This window comes from Pongo abelii, chromosome 4 (genome assembly GCF_028885655.2).
Source record: "Pongo abelii isolate AG06213 chromosome 4, NHGRI_mPonAbe1-v2.0_pri, whole genome shotgun sequence".
In the NCBI taxonomy this organism is placed as follows: Eukaryota; Metazoa; Chordata; class Mammalia; order Primates; family Hominidae; genus Pongo; species Pongo abelii.
The window spans coordinates 136,475,538-136,496,391 of NC_071989.2; the positions used below are offsets into that span (position 1 = coordinate 136,475,538).

General features: G+C 34.2%; 1 protein-coding gene across 2 annotated transcripts in view; it reads left to right on the forward strand.

Moving 5' to 3' along the window:
* Positions 1-20,854, forward strand: part of SLC12A2 (solute carrier family 12 member 2) — a 104,249-nt gene that overhangs the window by 60,675 nt on the left and 22,720 nt on the right. For both annotated transcript variants that reach the window (XM_002815842.6, XM_002815841.5), the window contains exons 11-17: positions 1,626-1,733; positions 2,765-2,888; positions 4,010-4,111; positions 5,252-5,407; positions 6,693-6,792; positions 12,061-12,172; positions 15,731-15,871. In XM_002815842.6, coding sequence (XP_002815888.3) covers positions 1,626-1,733; positions 2,765-2,888; positions 4,010-4,111; positions 5,252-5,407; positions 6,693-6,792; positions 12,061-12,172; positions 15,731-15,871 — 843 coding nt within the window. The remainder of the gene's footprint in view (positions 1-1,625; positions 1,734-2,764; positions 2,889-4,009; positions 4,112-5,251; positions 5,408-6,692; positions 6,793-12,060; positions 12,173-15,730; positions 15,872-20,854) is intronic.

Here is a 20,854-nt window from a genome sequence, read left to right on the forward strand (position 1 = left end):
TTCAGAAGTACACAGTGAATACCTGTGTACTTATCCTTCAGTTATATTTACTAGTTTATATTTTACCCTATTTGCTTTGTGTGTATGTATATATATATAGTCTTTTTCTCCTCAAATAAGTTATAGACATCATGACATGACAATCATTTTGAAGTATTTAACGCATTTTGTGTAAGCACAATATGGTTATCCTACTTAAGAAATTAAACACTGATGAAATTCTGTTATTTAAATATATATCCTATGTTCATATTTCTCCACTTGTCCCAGTAATGTCTTTTATAGCTATTTTTTCTAAGTCCAGTATTCATCTAGGATCACACATGGCATTTTAAAATCATTTTTAAAATCATTTAATCTAGGGGAGTTTTAAATCATTTTAAAATCATTTAATCTAGGGGAGTTTCTAGCCCACATTAATCTTCATGACATTGACATTTTCAACATTTGAACCAGGTTGTTTTGAATTGTGCCCCTCGGTTTGAATTTACCTGAATTCATGATCTTAGTGATCAGTCCTTTGTTGTTGTTGTTGTTGTTGTTTTTTAAAAAAAAAAGTCTTCTAAGAGGAAATATTTGAACATGTACACAGAGAAAGCAATATAATATACCTAGCATCTACATTACCCAGCTTTATCAGTTATCAATGTATGGTTAATTTTGTTTCATGTGTAACTCCTCCTATCTCAGATTATTTAGAGCAAAACCCTAGACTTTATATCATATCTTTTTGCTGGAAATATTTCCACATTTAGCTCTAGAAGATAAAGGCTTAGAAAAAAATAACCACAATACTATCTTAACATAAGAAACAGCCTTCCTAATACAAGTACATGATGGCACTTATGCAATATTCTTGCCAAAACTTGTACCTCCTTTTGATTAACTGTCTAGATAGAACCAGTTTACTAGAATTATAGAAATGAGAAGAGGTTAAGCAATACAATGATGATGAAGTCAGAAAAATCCAGAGTATGAGATCTCCATGGGAGAAATGATAGAAAAATAATAAAAGGAAAAGGAAATGTGAACCTGTTGATTGAAAAAGACTGAAGAGACGCATAAACCAAATATAATGTGTAACCTTTTTTTTTTTTTTTTTTTGGATCCTGATTTGAACAGACTATTTTTAAAAGATAAGAAAGGACAATTTAGGGAATTTGAATGCTGACTTGCCGTTTTTGTGGTACTGTTAAGCAATTATTAAGTTTTTAAGCTGCGACAGTGGCATTGTAGTTAAGTTTTCAAAAGTCCTTACCTGTTAGAGATACGTACTGACATCTTTATGTGTTAAAGGATATCTGGGACTTGTTTCAAAATATTGTGGGGAATGGCCCTAAGTTGATCATTGTTGAAATTAGGTGATGGATGTTAGCAGTTCATTATACTCCTCTCTCTGCCATTGTGTGTGTTTAACATTTTACGAATGAAAAGGTTTTCTTAAGGTAAGGGCTAGTGGTAAATTTGTTTCAGATATTTGTAATGCACATAGCATTGTTGTTGTTGTTATTATTATAAAATGATCCCTAGTGTTAACCTCCTTCAAGATGTGACCACATAATATCGTGTTATTTTCTGAATTGTTTATGAGATTTATTTTTCCATTTTTGTCACTTTTATTTAAGGTAATGAGTATGGTGTCAGGATTTACACCATTAATTTCTGCAGGTATATTTTCAGCCACTCTTTCTTCAGCATTAGCATCCCTTGTGAGTGCTCCCAAAATATTTCAGGTAAGTGTTTTTATATTACAGGCTTTATTAAAGGAAGAGTTAAAGTAATACTTCTCAATTTAGAATTGTTGCTGTTTTCAAATTATTTGCTTCTGTCAACCATATATACATATATATGATATATATATATGCACATAAAGACATACATAGTTAATTTTATATGTGGAATGAATGTGAATGTGTTTATTTATATAAACATTTGTGCATTTGCTGTCAAGGTATAGTCTTTGAGTCTTTTTAGAAGTGCTGATGGATTTTTGCTTTTTTGACATATTTAGCATACATTTTCAAGATGTTTAAGGTATAGGAGTGCAGTCTAAGACTGCAAATAGGAAATAGTAAAATATCTTTGTTCTAGTCAGTATGATGTCAACCTAAATATTTTGTTTTACAAATATTTAAACACCTAACGTGATCTACACATTGTGTTCATTACTTAAGGGTATAATGATGTATAGGATAGACATTATCTCCTTCTAGTGAACATTAAACAGCTGAATACTGATGGGAAGTACTTTTTATTGGTAAATCAAATAAATGAATGTTGATTCTGCAGTCTTGTTCTTAATGCTGTATTTATAGCCAGTGAGTACAGTAAAGGTAGAAAATACCATTTAAGACAGCGTTCAGTAATGTTTTAAGAAAGGTAATTAAGTTTTATAATCAAGATTTTTATCTGCTTTAAGATTTCAGCTTGTTTTTCTTAAAATAGGTCACAACTATGTCATATTTATCAAGCTTCCAACTTTGTTTTTACTTGTATGCCTGCTTCTATGATTTCTTCTTCATAAAATTTAATTTCAGCATGGGGATAGGGTAAGGCAGATAGAAATTTTGACCAATATCATTCTGATGTTTGAAATTCTTGAATTTCCTTTACATTTTATAGGTGAAGCAGTATCTGGGACGGGATAAAAGAGATGACCAAGAATTAGAAACTTGAGTCTCATTCCTGATTAACCTATTAGAACTATCAGCAAATCTGTATGTCTAATTTTAATATATTTCATTTTAATGTTTTCTTTCATTAGGCTCTATGTAAGGACAACATCTACCCAGCTTTCCAGATGTTTGCTAAAGGTTATGGGAAAAATAATGAACCTCTTCGTGGCTACATCTTAACATTCTTAATTGCACTTGGATTCATCTTAATTGGTTAGTTATATAAATGGTGTGTTATTGTAGATTTTTGGTGCATATTGGTTCTAGACATTGAATTATTAAATTATTAACAATGTTATCTTGGTATACTAAGTCTCTTTGTAATCAAAGAAAGTTTATAAAGTACTGTAAGGAATAGCACTCAGTACATATTTGCTGAAATTATTGCCATTACTAAGTCCTCATTAGAGCTAAAGGGAATTCCTAGGCTCTTTTTCCTAAAACAAATATGATAATGGCATAAGGGAAAGGATTCTAGTGTCCCCTGTGACATCAGTGCCTTCGATGATCTATTTTTTTGGCACTCTGCCTCTGATCACAAGTGAGCTCTGTTGGGTCTTCCACCACTAAAGATGACATTGGACTTTTTAAGGTTTAAAGAATTTTGTCTAACCCCTGAGACTAGTTGACATTAAAAGGCTGATGTACCACCAAGTGTTGTGGGACTATGTGGCAACTAACTCTCATGTCATGCCGTTAGATGTGTATTTGGTGTAGCCACTTTTGGAGAACAAGTGGGCAATATCTCTTAAACTTTTCTGTGATCAAGAGTTTTCCTTCTAGGTATGTCCCCTATAGAAACTTGTATATATACTTAAAGAGCCATATACAATAATGTTTCTAGTATTATTCATTATAGTGAAAAATGAAAGCAACCTAGATCAATAGAAGAATAATATGCAGCAGTTAAAAAAAGGAATAAACTTGGTTTTCACTTATCAATATGGATGAATTTCAAAAATAAATGTAAAAGATCAAATTTCAGAATGATACATATGGTATGCTATTTATGTAACTTTTAAAACACCCAGAACAGTACTATTATGATGCATATAGACTGTACATGTCATAAAACTATATAATATGGCTGGACAGAACATACCAAGTTCGGAGACTTGTGAGATAGAGTATAAAGGGGATTCAGTGGTTTGCACAGGATTGGATTTCTGAAAAGTAAAGTATATGAGGCATATATGGCAAACTCTAAATGTTTATGAAAGCTGGATGGTGGTTATGGGGTGTTATGTTGTTATCTAAAGATTTGAAATCCTTCATAATTTTAAAAAGTTAAATGTCTAATACGTCAATAAATCTCGCATGTGTTTGTTTTGCAGCTGAACTGAATGTTATTGCTCCAATTATCTCAAACTTCTTCCTTGCATCATATGCATTAATCAATTTTTCAGTATTCCATGCATCACTTGCAAAATCTCCAGGTAATTTTACATTTTTAAAAAAGTTTGTAAATATTGTTTTTGATTGCAAAGAAAATAAAACTTTTGCCACATTTTCAAAGATGTTATGTATGGGATTAGTTCATTAATGCCAAGTCTATCTTTACAGTTAATTCAAATTAAGCCTTCAAAGATCTCTTTATCAGTAAGTGTACTGATAATATTGTTTCTTGTCTTCAAAGCGTTTGATAGGATTAGTCTCTAATTCTGATAACACTGAAAAATTGTTACTTTTTTAAAAAACTAGTTTTTCAGTCTTTAGCTGATTTCTATTTTAGTTCTAAGAACATCATTATGATATAGTTTACCTGTAAGAAAATGGTTTTAACACGAGTTCTATAAAATTCTGAAAAGGAATTTTAAAATTTTAATTTTAAAAAAGGAACAAAAGCATTGTTCCTTTTAAAGATTTGAAAGTCTGAGAACAGGGAAGATAAAGTATGAGAACTTTGGACACAAACATTGTAACGTCAGGTTTTTACTTTAAATATATAAATTTTATTGAAATTATTTTTTTTAAATAATTTTGGCTTTGGAACTACCTACCAATGAAAATTGAAAAACATGGTCTTCAACATTTTTTAAAGTGAGCTTCCTTCATAAATACTTCACTAAACGGGAAGGTATGTGTTTCTGTAGTCAGCTCTTAGTTTTTCTAGCAAGTTGATTATGTTTTTAATGATTTTTATGAACATTTTGTTCAAAATGTTTTATATATTCATTAGACTATGGATGTGGGTCATCCTAGAACCAGAAAATAAAGCCTAGTTACTACTAAGGATTCAATTTGAAACCTTTCTTTTTAAAACCTTCTATACTTTTTAACATTCACCTAAGGTAGGTTGATTTATTTTTTTTTAGAAGAGTCTATTGAATACAGAACTAGTAAGATACAATAATGTGGAAATAGATGTTAACCTTTTCATAGCCATCAAGAATTGTCAAATTCAATTGTGATCAATAATAGTCTTTGACTTTACTATTCAATATTAGACTTATACTTAATGCTTAAAGTCCTCTCAGTGTGGCAGCCATAAAGAATGTTATTTTTTGAATACATATGTACCATTGTGTAAAGCAGATGAGGTATTTGAGTGACTTTTATTTATTTGTTATTGTTAGGGTGGCGTCCTGCATTCAAATACTACAACATGTGGATATCACTTCTTGGAGCAATTCTTTGTTGCATAGTAATGTTTGTCATTAACTGGTGGGCTGCATTGCTAACATATGTGATAGTCCTTGGGCTGTATATTTATGTTACCTACAAAAAACCAGGTCAGTAGCCTTTTTTGTTTGTATCCCAAGCTAGAAAACATCTAGAAGTTCTTTGTTATTTTTCATTTTAAGCATCATCTTTTGTATATTTGAAAGCTACTTTGTATAAAACCTAAAATACTTTATTTCCAAACTCTTAAAGTTTTACTTTTTTCAAATACATGTAGTTTTAATAAAACAATTACTTTGAGATTTTTTATTCTGGTTTCCATTCTCATTCATAAATTAAATTGATCCTATTTGTAGAAAAAGAATAAATTCATATAATTAACATTTTGCTGCACTCAGTATATTTTTAAATTATTTTTTGAAAGGATCCAGTTACAGTACTGTAGTAGCTGTATAGCCTAATAAGCTAGGCTATTTATACATATAATCTACTGTGGTCCTTGAAGTGGAGTGAGTACCATGGAGTTAACAAAATACTAGAAGACATAGTATCTTTTCCACCAGGTTACTGTGTAGCAGGGGAAATTGGACAAACTTGTTTTAACTGGGTAGTGATTAATGATTTCCTAGTATGTCGTATTGATAACAGCTAAATGTATCTCCATGTAAGATGATGATGCTAGAGTATGTTAGGATTGGTCCCGGTATTGAGCATTATAACCCGTGACACAAGAAAGACCTGATGAGAAAGGCTTCATCTGGGCTCAATAGAATAGACTGGGAAGAGATTACAAGAGTAGTTTCAATATAGTAGTTTTAAACAGTAAGAACACATTTTGTAATCCAGATATGAAATGATGAGCTTTTAGATTAAAGTGGTAGCTCCAGAAATGAAATAAAACATTTTAGAAGCAGTTATTTCTCTAACGTACCTGTCAAGTCTATAAATTAACAAATGTCTAAAATCATTTGAAGTTGTTTATTCAGTGAGAAATAAAATTATCCTGTTCAAATAACCCAAACAGTTAAGTACTATAAATAAGTATTTCTTAACAATTAGAAATTTGCTCATTTCCATTTAGACCTTTGGCTATATACAAACAATAATTTTAACATATTTATTTGTGAAAGACTCTTTTAGGGTTGTATGCACAGCATGTCTGCAGTCCTGTCATCTCAATCTTTTCTAAGTAATACTTTTTCTTTAAATGAATTATAGTTTAGATTATCAGTCTTAATATCTTGCTGTATATGTGAACTATTCAAAGTACAATAGTGTATTTCAGCAATTGACTTTTTAAATGTGAAAGCATGTTTAATTCTGTATGTCTCAGATTGGCTATTGATTGGTTGTTATTACTGATGTTAATGCTGCATGAACATTATCTTCCCACAGATGTGAATTGGGGATCCTCTACACAAGCCCTGACTTACCTGAATGCACTGCAGCATTCAATTCGTCTTTCTGGAGTGGAAGACCACGTGAAAAACTTTAGGTAAGTGATAAAGAAGGAAACATGGAAGCATTTTCTCTTTGCTGGCCAGTCAGTTCTTATTTTTCATTGACATTTTCATGTACATTTCACATTTTTAATGGGACTTGGGCAGTTTAATTATTCAAGAACAAAATTGTACAAAGAGAAAAATTAACATCTACCTTAAAAAATGTTATGAGGGTTTTGGAGGTTTCTCACTTGAAGACTTTTAAATGATGGGTATGATAAAGTCAAAGTTTTATTTTCTCCATGGCCATTAAAGTTACGTAACTGTGTAAGTATGAGATTCATAAAGATTTTTTGACATGCGTTATTTTGTAACATTACTAACACACTAAAATTGTTAGTTGTGTCTTATCAGTGATTAACTGGAAGCAACTTATAGTGACAAAGAATCAGTGCTTATACTAAAGAGCATTTATTACTATTTTCCTCAATAAATGGCTTTAAGAATATTTTATCTTTTTGGCTGGGCACGGTGGCTCACGCCTGTAATCCCAGCACTTTGGGAGGCCAAGGCTGGGGAATCAGTTGAGGTCAGGAGTTCGAGACCAGCCTGGCCAACATGGTGAAACCCTGTCTTTACTAAAAATACAAAAATTAGCTAGGCGTAGTGGCGCGTGCCTGTAGTCCCAGCTACTTGGGAGGCTGAGGCAGGAGAATGGCTCGAACCCAGGAGGCGGAGGTTGCAGTGAGCCAAGATCATGCCACTGCACTCCAGCCCAGGCAACAGAGCAAGACTTGATCTCAAAAAACAAAAAAAGAATATATTATCTTTCTAATAGTTTATTAACCATCGGTATAAACTTTCTTTAGTCATGAGTAATCCCTCCTTATTGGCTTCTGCATGATAAACACAAATCTTTTCCATGTTTATTAGTAAACCAAAAGGGAAAATAATGTTTTTAAAGAAACCCTGAAACGTAGATAGATGTCAAAAGAGAATTGCTCTACCCAGTCTCTCTGCCAGTAAGAAAAGTAATTGTTTATTTTTTTGTTACTCTTTCGAATTCCCCCTTCCTTTTTGCTAGAATAAAAAGTTCTGAGAGACCACATGCAGGTCTTCAGCTTTAGGGTAGACAGAAATGGAGAAGAAGGAATGAGAGCCCTGGGAGGAAAACTTTTCACTTAAGCATATTTTGGATAGTGATGTCAAGGATGACAGAAAATAGAAATTATTCTTTGATGTAAAAAGTTGTATCCTAGAACTGAGAGTATGACCAAGAGTCTATGTTTATTTGCCATCAATTAAACAAACAAACAAACAAAAAAACCTCTTGCTTTTGCTCATTGTAGTAAAGCCAATATTAAAAAAAAATTTATTTTTGGGCATATTGGTTCATGCCTGCAATCCCATGACTTTGGGAGGCTGAGGCGGGAGGATCACTTGAGCCTAGGCGTTGGAGACCAGCAGTTTGAGACCAGGCTAGGCAACATAGTAAGATCTTGTCTTTACAAAAATTTAAAAAATAGCCAAGTATGATGGTGCATACCTGTGGTCGGGAGACTGAGGCTGGAGGATTGCTAGAGCCAAGGAGTGTCTAGGCTATAGTGAGCCATGATTGCACCACTACATGCTAGCCTGGGCAACAGCGAGACCCTGTCTCAAAAAAAAAAAATTATCCCAATTTGGCTTTTTAATTTTTATCAGAATTATACATGAATATTGTGTAAAGAGGAAAAGCTAGTCTGCAAGGTTTTTCATGAAAATCAATAGTTGCCTGCTCCTCATATCCCTCTTTCTCTCACAACCACAGGTAACCATGTTATTTACTTCATAAATACCATGCTTGTCTTGCTGCATAGTAGTCCCCTGTTATCCACAGGGGTTATGTTCCAGGACCCTCAGTGGATAGCTGGAACTGCAGAGAGTACTGAACTTGATTGTCATGGGTCAGAACACCTTTTTGTTGTTGTTGTTCATGTCTTCTATCCACGAAGTTAGTGCCTTTTCCATCTTAACTAAACCCTTTATTGCACATTACGGCTGTAACTTTTACAGTTTGAAGTGCAGCAGCAAAACTATTATGAGTTTCTTTTTCCTTCCTTACAATTTCACAGTTAGAAGATTCATTTTCTTACTGTAGATTTTAGTAACCTTTGCATATAATTTTTTTTCTTTCCTTATTAAGAACTTTCACCTTTTCACTTAAAGGAAGCAAAAGTTTTTTTTGGCATATTCAAATTGCCAGCATCACTACTCTTGTGCTTTGAGGGCGTCATGAAGTAAAATAAGAGTTTCTTGGACACAGGCACTGCGATATGCAACAGTTGATCTGATAACTAGGACAGATGTTGGGCAGGCAGTGTCTGTAGCACGGAAACGCTGGATAAAGGGAGAATTTATGTCCCAGGCCAGATGAAGCCGGATGTTGAGAAATTTCACCACACTACTCAGAATGATTTATAATTTAAAACATATTAATTGTGTATTTATGGAATGTTCTATATTCTGAAACAATGGAAAACAAAGCCACAGATAAGGGGGGACTAGTGTACTTTTAGATTTTTAATTTTGGGCATTATCAACTGATGTCTTTCATCTACGTATGCCTACCACATGCATGCATCCTTACCTTTATACCCCATCCTCCCAATACATTTTATATTACGATTTTGATTAGATCATATTTGGTATTTATATTTTTAAGACTTTTAAACATGCTGTAACAGCTGAGCCATGTAGTAAATTATTACTGTTCTTTATTTGCTACATAGCTTTTGTGTTTTCCCTGAAACTAATAATTTTTCTTCTTCCTTAACTGTATTCATCACTGTCTTAACCTTCACCAAACAGCCAAAAGATTTTTGTTGTCTTCACCTTGTAGTTTCTTACTGTTTACTGTTTCTTTAATTTGGGTTTTGGGATTTAGCCTTGTCTGAAATGAAGTATCTCTAATACTTGGCCAGGGAAGTTCGGCATTGGTGAGTGGAGCTTGCCCGTTGAAGTCCTTAATGTAGATTAATGTGGCTTTGCTGGTTCTTTGAGGAATGTGATTATCTTAAAGGCTTTCTTTTTGATCTGATTAGATTTTCCAGAAAAGATTATTTTAATCTTCTGCTTGTAGGTAGAGAGTTCTGGGAGCCAAGTGGGGAAAGGAGCTTAAAGGTTTCAGGGTTCAGTATATACATGTTCTTTAAACTCTTCTATTAAATGTAGCTTACTTCTGCCCCTAGCTGTTGCTGGTGACTCCCAGACCAGGGGCTCTCTCCAGCAAATAAGCCCCAGCTTAGTAGGGTTGGGGAGGTTCAGGCACAGTGGCCTGTCACAGTGATGGAAATGATTTAGATCCATCTAGTTACTTCTTGTGTAAACTTTTACTTTCTTTAACACACTGTTCCTGCCACTTCCAGAGGGACCTACTGTTCCTAACTCCTAGGCATTTTGGTGATTTTTAGATGTAAAATCAGGTAGTTTCATAGCTTCCTCATGTGCTTTTCAGATTTCATTTTTTTCTGATTTGTCAAATCCTTTTCTTCCAGTTGCTTTCTAGCTTTCAGTATTCCAATGCTATTGTGCTCTAGATATTTTTGTGGTTTGTGCCTTTAAAAAAAAATCTCTTTATGCTGTGGAGAGTTTTGAGAAAGGAGATAACATCAAGGTAGATGTGCACTCTGCTGCTGTTACTCAAAGTCATCCCTAATAAACTTTGTAATGTACCATTTTTGGTATGATCAGACTGTACCAAATTATATCTTTGTGGTTTATTATTTAGTAAAGGTAGGGGCTACAAGTTAATTTCTCACAATAACAGGTTCTATTAGGGTATGGGTTAAACCACTATAACAAAAAGACTGAAAAATACATTGGCTCAAACAAGAGAGACATTGGTGTCACATGGTAGTCCACAAGTAGACAGATGGTTCATGGCAGGTAAGCAGATTTGCTGTACTTCGGTCACTCAGAACCCACATTCCTTATCAGTCTGCCATTCCCTACCTGTTTTTGTTCATGTGGTCAAAGTCATCACCGCAACCATAGTCTAGCTTTCTGGAAAGGGGGAAGAATGTATGGAGGCAGCACAGCTCCCTTTTTTAAAGGACATGCCCTGGAAATAGGAACATACTTATGGGCTATAAGTTAGTCATTGGGCCACATTTAGCTCCTAGGAAGGCTAGGAAATATACTCTCTGGCTAAGGAGTTATGTAACTTGCTAAAGCTCAGAAAGTCTGGGGCATGATTTCATGTTTGATTGCCTCAAAGCAGCTCTCCCAGACAGAATTGCTTTTCCAGCTCATTTGCTAAAATTCTAAGTAAGATGGTATGTTTTGAAAAGTCGTTATTTAGGTTTTCATCCTCATTTTAAGGACTCCTCTAAAAGTTAACGTTTAAGTCGGAAATTGTAGTCTGCAATTCACTTTCTGTTATAGTTTATTTTGATTATATAAATCCTTGTCTTAAAGAATTTTTGCCAACCTGTTTGGACCTACCAAATGGAGACCTGTATATTTTTTACATTAAATATCAGTGATTTCCATTTCTAGTCAGTGAAAATCAAGAGCTACAAATATATGAAAGGCATGCCACTGTCTCACGTTTGCAAAGGCAATTGAATTCAGTTTTGGCTTTCGTCACTGATAGCTAGAATTCAAATTTCTAGTTCAAGTAGAAATCTTTTTTTCAACATAGGTGATTTTACTCATGTGACAACAGTCATTAATGTTAAGCTAGATTAGAGAGGGCTGATATCATGAAGTAGTAGTAATTATGAAGTGATCAAGCTAAGAAGGAAAGTGACCTGTTTTGTACATGAAGGCAAACCTGTGCTTGCAGGAAGTTTTGCAAACTCTGTGAAAGAATTATTAATAGAATATTTATTACCTTTGGAAAATGAAAAATTGTTACATATTTGAAGACAAAGCAGTGCTCGCAGGAAGTTTCGCAAACTCTGTGAAAGAATTATTAATAGAATATTTATTACCTTCAGAAAATGAAAAATTGTTACTTTTTTTTAACAGAAAATGAAAAATTGTTACATTTTTTTTTTAACTAGCATGATAATTTCTTTCTGTAATATCTACCAGAATCTTGATATATAATATTACCTATTATTTTAGAGGGACATTTTGCATGATGTTTGTTCCAAGATTTTGTTTCTGCGTTTCTCATGTACCAAGAAGTCCTGGTTAAAAATAATCTTTTTGAGAATCCTGTGGCCTGTGTCTTAAGGACAGTTGTATACAGAAAGCTTCTTAGGGAAACAACTTAAAATCTTGCCAGAAACACAAATTTATCTAATTTTGTTTGTCTTTTCATCTTAAATTAGGCCACAGTGTCTTGTTATGACAGGTGCTCCAAACTCACGTCCAGCTTTACTTCATCTTGTTCATGATTTCACAAAAAATGTTGGTTTGATGATCTGTGGCCATGTACATATGGTAAGTATCAATTTTGTTTTCTTTTTCAAGTTTTTTTTAAAGTTTTATTTTAGGTTCAGGAATACATGTGCAGGTTTGTTATGTAGCTAAATTGTGTGTCACAGGGGTTTGGTGTACAGATTATTTTGTCACCCAGGTAATAAGCATAGTACCCAATAGGTAGTTTTTTTGATCCTCACCCTTCTCCCACTCAGTAGCCTCAAGTAGGCCTCAGTGTCTGTGGTTCCCTTCTTTGTATCCATATGTACTTAATGTTTAGCTCCCACTTATAAGTGTGAACATGTGGTATTTTGTTTTGTGTTCCTGTGTTAGTTCACTTAGGATAATAGCTTCTAGCTGCAGCCATGTTTCTGGAAAGGAAGTGATCTCATTCTTTTTCATGGCTGCATAATACTCCATGGTATTACAGGTACCACATTTTCTTTATCCAGTCTACCATTGATGGGCATTTAGGTTGATTCCATGTCTTTGATATTGTGAATAGTGCTTCAATGAACGTGCACATGCATGTGTCTTTATAGTAGAACAATTTATGTTCCTTTGGTTATATACCCAGTAATGGGATTGCTGAGTCAAATGATAGTTCTGCTTTGAGTTCTTTGAGAAAGCCAAACTGCTTTCCACAGTAGCTGAAGTAATTTACATTCCCACCAGCAGTGTATAAGTGTTTTCTTTTCTCTGCAACCTCACCAGCATCTGTGTTTTTTTTTTTGACTTTTTAATGATTGCCATTCTGACAGGTATGAAATAATTTTTTATACTAAAACTTTTATGCTGTATATAATTTGTAATTTATAGGGCTTTCTAGATTGGAAATAATTTGACAAGCCAACTTTTTTTTTTTTTTCAAGTAGTTGTTTTTTTCAAATATTTTTGCTCCTAAATGGTCTTGAAATAGCATTTTTAAACAGATACCGAATTTTGAGCTCTCATTGTTTTTCTTATTCATTATGAGTAGATTTTAACAAACTCTATTGTCCTTGTAGAGTGGTTTGGCTTTTTGATACCTGTGGAGTCAAAATTCACTGTTATTTTTCTCACTAATATGTCTGAAACTGGGCCCCTTCTTTACACCTTATACAAAAATGAAGACGGATTAAAGACATAAGACCTAAAACATAAAAACCCTGCAAGAAAACCTAGGCAGTACCATTCAGGACAAAGGCATGGGCAAAGACTTCATGACTAAAACACCAAAAGCAATGGCAACAAAAGCCAAAATTGATAAATGGGATCTAACTAAACTAAAGAGCTTCTGCACAGCAAGAGAAACTATCATCAGAGTGAACAGGCAACCTACAGAATGGGAGAAAATTTTTGCAATGTATCCATCTGACAACGGGCAAATATCCAGAATCTACAAGGAACTTAAACAAATTTACAAGAAAAAAACCACCCCGTCAAAAAGTGGGCAAAGGATATGAACAGACACTTTTCAAAAGAAGACATTTATGCGGTCAACAAACATATGAAGAAAAGCTCATCATCACTGGTCATTAGAGAAATGCAAATCAAAACGACAATGAGATGCCATCTGACACCAGTTAGAATGGCAATCATTAAAAAGTCAGGAACAACAGATGCTGGCGAGGATGTGGAGAAATAGGATCACTTTTACACTGTTGGTGGGAGTTTAAACTAGTTCAACCACTGTGGAAGACAGCGTGGCGATTCCTCAAGGATCTAAAACTAGAAATACCATTTGACCCAGCAATCCCATTACTGGGTATATACCCGAAGGATTGTAAATCATTCTACTATAAAGACACATACACACGTATGTTTATTGTGGCACTGTTGACAATAGCAAAGACTTGGAACCAACCCAAGTGCCCATCAATGATAGACTGGATAAAGAAAATGTGGTGCTTATACACAGTGGAATACTATGCAGCCATAAAAGAGAATGAGTTCATGTCCTTTGCAGGGACATGGATGAAGCTGGAAACCATCATTCTCAGCAAACTAACACAAGAACAGAAGACCAAATACTGTATGTTCTCACTCATAAGTGGGAGTTGAACAATGAGAACACATGGACACAGGGAGGGGAACATCACAAAGCAGGGCCTGTTGGGAGGTGCGGGGGCGCTCGGGGAGGGATAGCATTAGGTGAAATACCTAATGTAGGTGACAGGTTGATGGGTGATGGGTGCAGCAAACCACCATGGCACCTATATACCTATGTAACAAACCTGCATATTCTGCACATGTATCCCAGAACTTAAAGTTATATATATATATATATACACACACACACACACATACAGATATATCTACACACACACACACACACACATATGTATATATGTTTTATAAAGTCCCAAGAACACTTGGGAATATTTACTTACCAGAAAAAAATGGGGGTTGGAAGAAATAGGCAAATTGTGATAAATATCTCCGGGGGAAGTAATATCTCTGGTATGTAAGAAGAACAAAGTGAATGCTGAGTTTCTAAGTTCAAACACTTAGTTGCCAATCTTTTTTGTTTTAGCCAGAAGGAAACTATTAAAAATAATGAACATTTTTTAATCCGAAAGTAGTTTTTAGTTTTTTGGCATTGTGGTTATTAAGAACAGACTGGATGATGGCTTACTTGTGCTGCATAAGAAATAGGGGTATTTGTTGGATCAGCTTCTCTCCCAATTTCTGTTCTTCATCTTGTCTTGGTTCTAGAAGTGTGTGTTGTATACCTAGTGTCTCATCCCCAGCTAGTTGTTCTGCTTATACAGTGGCAAAGTCAAGGGGTGTGTGTGTGTGTGTGTGTGTGTGTGTCTGTGTGTGTGTGTGTAGGGTGGTAGAAGGATACTTGGAGACACCGACCCCACTTGGGACTTGTGGAGTTTTCTAGTTTGTCTCTGAGCTGATCAGCTAAATCAAGCCTTGAGCATAAGACATTTACAAATGAGACAATTTCCCTACTACAAAAGGTAAATTATATTTTTACTTATTTACATTTAGGGTGTGTACTCTTAAGCTTATTTTTAGATTTTTGTTTTATATATTTGTGTATAACACATTTTGTGTATTGCTTGCAAGGATCAAAATAAGAGTTATGAGTTAACAAAGCTCATTTAGTTTCTCCTGTTATTTCATCCTTTAACAGAATTTTGAAGAAAAATGTGTTAATATTTTATAGCTCACTTTGATTTTCAGTGATATTCTCAAGTTAGAATTAATAACACAGACATTTGGGAGTAACAAAAACAAAACTAGGGAAACTTTCTGTAGAAAAATAGAAGGTGGTTATTTTATTCTGTATAATCTCTTCATTTTCGATAGCTTCTAACCTGTTTACTTAGAATGGAAACTTTTAATTTATTTGTAAGTCTGTGTTTCTTCTCTTATTCTTTCTACTGGCCTTAGCTATTCCATCAACTCTACCTTTTTGTAATCTTATGTATTAAAAAGACTACATGAAAATAAAATGCTATTATTATACTTCTGCCCCTACATTTAATCACCTGTTTCAAGCCAGTATAACAGGATGAATGGTTTCTATAAATGTGAAGTAGCTTACCTTTTAATTAAATATATTATTAATATTTTTATTCAAAGGGTCCTCGAAGACAAGCCATGAAAGAGATGTCCATCGATCAAGCCAAATATCAGCGATGGCTTATTAAGAACAAAATGAAGGCATTTTATGCTCCAGTACATGCGGATGACTTGAGAGAAGGTGCACAGTATTTGATGCAGGTAACTTTGTTAATGCTTTTCAAATGCCTACATTTTAGATTTGTATAAGCTTTTTAAAACTTTTTAATTCTAGATTTCATAGATTTCATTCTTCATACTAATAAAAATGGCAAATCTTTTTTTATGTCTTTATTAAAGTAAACTACTTTGGCTCACCTGGCTAGTTCAGTCAGTAAAGCATGAGACACTGAAAGTAAACTACTTGGATTTGTATAATTCAGAATTAAAGGAACCGTAGAAATGTTGTGTTGTTCTGTGTTAATTGTGTAATTGTGGAGCTACTTTGTTAAAGTAGAGGTGGGAGGCTCAGAGTATTGTGTTCTCATCCATTTCTGTTGTGTGTTTCTTAGAACTTGATAAGCACAGGGTTAAGAATAGCCAATGCAATCTAGGAAGAAGGGACAAGGTAGGCTTGCTTTATAGGAAAGAAAGCCCTGTCAAAAAACTGTAGTAATTAAGACATTGTGGTGTTGAATATAGCGATAGACAATTAGATGAATGTCACAAAACAGAGGAAATAGAGCTACTCATATATCAGAAACTTAACATATATGACAAAGGTGCTGTTGAAAGCATGGGCCAGAAGAATTCATTATTAACATGAAAAAAAATACTAGATCCTTACAAAAACCACACAAAACACATCTCCAGATGGATTAAACACCTAAATTTAAAAGGCAGATTTGTTTTATTTTTAGAAAAATTCTAAAACAATTTTATGACCTTGAGCTAGGGAAGAATGAGGCACCAAAATTTGAGTTCAGTAGTTTTGTAGTTTAAAATTTTGAGATTCTAAAGAAAACATGAAAATAAGTAAAGGAAGCATAGACCAAGGGAAGATGGTGATCCTGACATGTAATCAACAAAAGATATGGTCCAGAATACAGACAGAAATACTATGTCAGTAACAGAAAAAAAAGCGAAAGATATGAACAGAGAGAAACAGAAAACAAAATGACAGAAATAAAAATTAAAAGCACAATATACTCTTATTCCATATCCATTAGACTGACCCAAAATTAAGTTTGCCAATACAGAGTGTTAGAAATGGCATAGAGCAAGCTGATCCAACCCATGGACTACATATGGCCCAGGATGGCTTTGAATGCGGCCTAACACAAATTCATAAATTTTCTTAAAACACTATGAGCTATTTTTGTGATTTTTTTTTAAGCTGATCAGCTATCATTAGTGTTAGTGTATTCTGTGTGTGGCCCAAGACAATTCTTCTTCCAGTGTGGCCCAGAGAAGCCAAAAGATTGGACACCCCTGACATAGAGCAATTGGAAATCTTTGAACTGCTGTGGTAATGTAGATTGGACAACAACGCTGTCCAAAATAGGAAAGCAGCCTGGCAAAATGTCCTGCAAATTTGGTTTGAATATTCTAGGACACTCTCTTCTTAGGTGTGCATCTCACAGGAACTTTTGCATGTGTGAAGAAGGCTATATGAAACTTCAGGCCGGGCGCAGTGGGTCACTCCTGTAATCTTAGCACTTTGGGAGACTGAGACAGGTGGATCACCTGAGGTCAGGAGTTCAAGACCAGCCTGGCCAACATGGTGAAACCTTGTCTCTACTAAAAATACAAAAGTTAGTCAGTTGTGGTGGCATGCACCTGTAATCTCAGCTACCTGGGAGGCTGAGGCAGGAGAATCGATTGAACCCCTGAGGCAGAGGTTGCAGTGAGCTGAGATCATGCCAGTGCACTCCAGTCTGGGCGATAGAGCGAGACCCCATCTCAAAAAAAAAAAAAAAGAAACTTCATGGCAACGTCATTTGTAATAGTGAAAAAGAATCGGAAGTAACAACCATCAATCACAGAAATGAAAATAGTACAAATGTGTGGTAGAATTCTATACAGTGGTGAAGAGGAGCTATATATATCAACATGGATACACCTCAGAAACAGTGCTTAGGAAAAATAGCAAGTTTTAAAAAGTATATGAACAATATGAAGATTTAAATATTTTAAAAATGTAGTAAATTTTGTATGTATGCATTTCTAAATAATAGAATACATAGTAAAAATGCAAAGAGAACATGAAGATACATTGGAGGCTTTACTGTGTTTCTCATGTTTCTTAACAGGGCAGTAGATACATGAATGTTTATTATTTATACTTTATTCCTTTTTGTATGTGAAATATTGAAATATTTTAGGTAGAATGCTACACTGGGTCATATGGTTATTTCTAGTAGGTAAATTTTGCTTCCTTTATATAATTTATAGGAACATTCTGATAGCCAATTTATATAAACAATAAATTTTAGGAAGGAAATGAATGAAAAATTTTTCCTTAGAGCAGTGGTCATTAAACTTCAGCACGCGTAAGAATCATCTAGTAGACTTGTTAAAATACAGATTGTTAGGCCCCACCCCAGAATGAATCAGATCTGGGGTGAGGGCCCAGCGTTTGCACTTCCAACAGAGTTTTAGGTGATGCTGCTGATTCAGTTCAGGGACTATACTTTGAGAATCACTGCTCTAGAAAGTCTCTGTGGTATAAATGATTCTTTTGTAAATTTGGCAGGAGCTAGAATTCATCCTCCAAATTACTTTCATCCACTTAATATATTCACCGCAGTGGACCATGACAACTCTATCAGTGTGGGACAAAGTTTTAGGATAAATAGAAGAGTATTGTTTTGAGAAAAATACTTAGGAGACTGACTTTCTAGCAGAGCTGTCTGAGGAACTACATGAAATATTATTACAAATAGGTGCCGGTTGCCTCTGTATAACTAGTAATCGAAATTTTTAGTGTAAATTGCTGCTGAGAGTATTTCTCTTTCCTTTCTACCTTTGGGAAACCTGTTACACAAAGTGTCAAATGTCTTCTAGTTGTTTATTACCTTTGTCAAAAGAATTTTGTACATTAATTTGTTTGTACAGTGACTTTTTGTATAGTTGTAGAGATGCTGTTTTTAGATGTTATTTGTTTTACTGGACTTACCCTCAATTTTTCTCTGTCCCCTCATCTTTCTAGTTACTAATTATAATCTTAAGCATCTATTTATCATTAAACTAGCATTTAAGTATCCAGCTTCACAACAAAACTTTTTTTTTTTTTTTTTGGAGACAGAGTTTTACTCTGTCTCCCAGGCTGGAGTGCAGTAGCTATAGCTGACTGCACCCTTGACCTCCTGGGCTCAAGTGATCCTCCCACCTCAGCCTCCTGAGTAGCTGGGACCATAGGCATGCGCTACCATGGCTGGCTAGTTTTTGTATTTTTTGTAGAGATGAGGTTTCACCATGTTGCTCAGGCCGGTCTTGAATTCTGAGCTTGAGCAGTCCTCCTACCTCAGCCTCTCAAAGTGCTGGGATTATAGGCGTGAGCGTCCATGCCCAGCCTAAGACTTCACTATTTTAAAAAAGAGACAGTCTTATCAATAAATAGCTTGCTTAAAGACCTTTTTGAGCAAAGGACATTAGCATTGCTAATTTTCTTGTTTTGTATATTTGTATTTTCCTTTTCCCTTTAAAATTTTTGTAAGGCAATAGCCACCTGATTGTCAACTCAACTTTAAACCTTCATATTTAAATAGCAAAACTAAATACGTTTTTTTGGTCAGCAAATTTTGGCTTAAGATGCACAGAAAACATTGCTAAAGATTTGAAGAAATAACACAGTGGGAATGTTTGAAACTTGTGCAATAAGCTTCAAATGACTGCATTTTGCTAAATAGATGTCAATTATGTAATCCATGAAGAACTAATTTCCTATCACTTAGTAAAGAAGTATGTTCCAGAGAAGACATATTTTCAGTAGCAAATTACTCCACTGATAAACATATTGTTATTTGGACACTGAAAACATTACCTTTGACTGAATAACTACTTTGATTGGAATTTGCAAAGGATTTAGGGATGAGAGTGATACATGTGAAGTTTCAGTCATTCAAGGGAAAGTTATTGCAGTAACAAAATTGAAAATGTAAGTATACAGAGTACAGCAAGATGTTATTGTTAAGTTTATAAAAATAAAACCTTTTAATTATTATAGGATTGTAACAAATTTCTGTGAGTGACCCTGACAGTATTTTGCACCATTAAGAAGGTACTGGTTATCTTATGGCTTAGTTCTTTAAAAAGCTATCAACCTAAAGATATTCTTGGTTTTCTTTTACTCCCCGCCCCCCCCCCAATTAAAAATATGCTGTGTGGTTAAGATAGTTTTAAAAAAACTAAAATGAATATTTTTATCTGCCTCTTCAATTCAAAGGTACTTTTAATATTGAATGGGGGGAAAATTTACTTCTTGAAAGAAGTCTGCATATGGATGGAACACTTTGAAAACAGATGTAAACTTTACAGAGTTAGGGATATTTCTTCTGTCCTAATTATCCCAAGTGGCAGGTCAACACTTGCTAAATATTTGAATTAATTTTTTTTTCAAAAAATGACATAAGTATGTCACAAATAATCCTATGTGTGACCTCACACTATATATAAAAATTACATTAGTGACATAAATGAGAGCAAAACCCATAAAACTCTTAGAAGAAAACAGCAGTAAGACTTCATGGCATTGGATTTGTTAGTGGACTCTTAGATATGACACCAAAAGCATGAGTAATAAAAGGGACAGATAAAAAATATTCATTGCTGTGTTATTCACAGTAGCCAAAAGATAAAAACAAAAGTGTCTCCCAACAGATGAATGGATAAACAAATGGGTGTGTGTGTGGGTGTAAAATGGAATATTATTCAGCCATAAAAAGGAACGAAGTTCTACAACATGGATTAACCTTGAAGACATTATGTCAAGAACATATACTGTTGTTTCACTCATGCAATATCTAGTATAGGCAGATTCATAGAGACAGAAGTACATATTACCAAGGGTTGGAGGGAGAAGGGAATGGGTGATTATTACTTAAGGGTTATAGAATTTCTGTTTGGGGTGATGAAAAATGTTTAGAAATAGATAGTAGTGTTGCTTATATAACATTGTGAATATAATTAATACTATTGAATTGT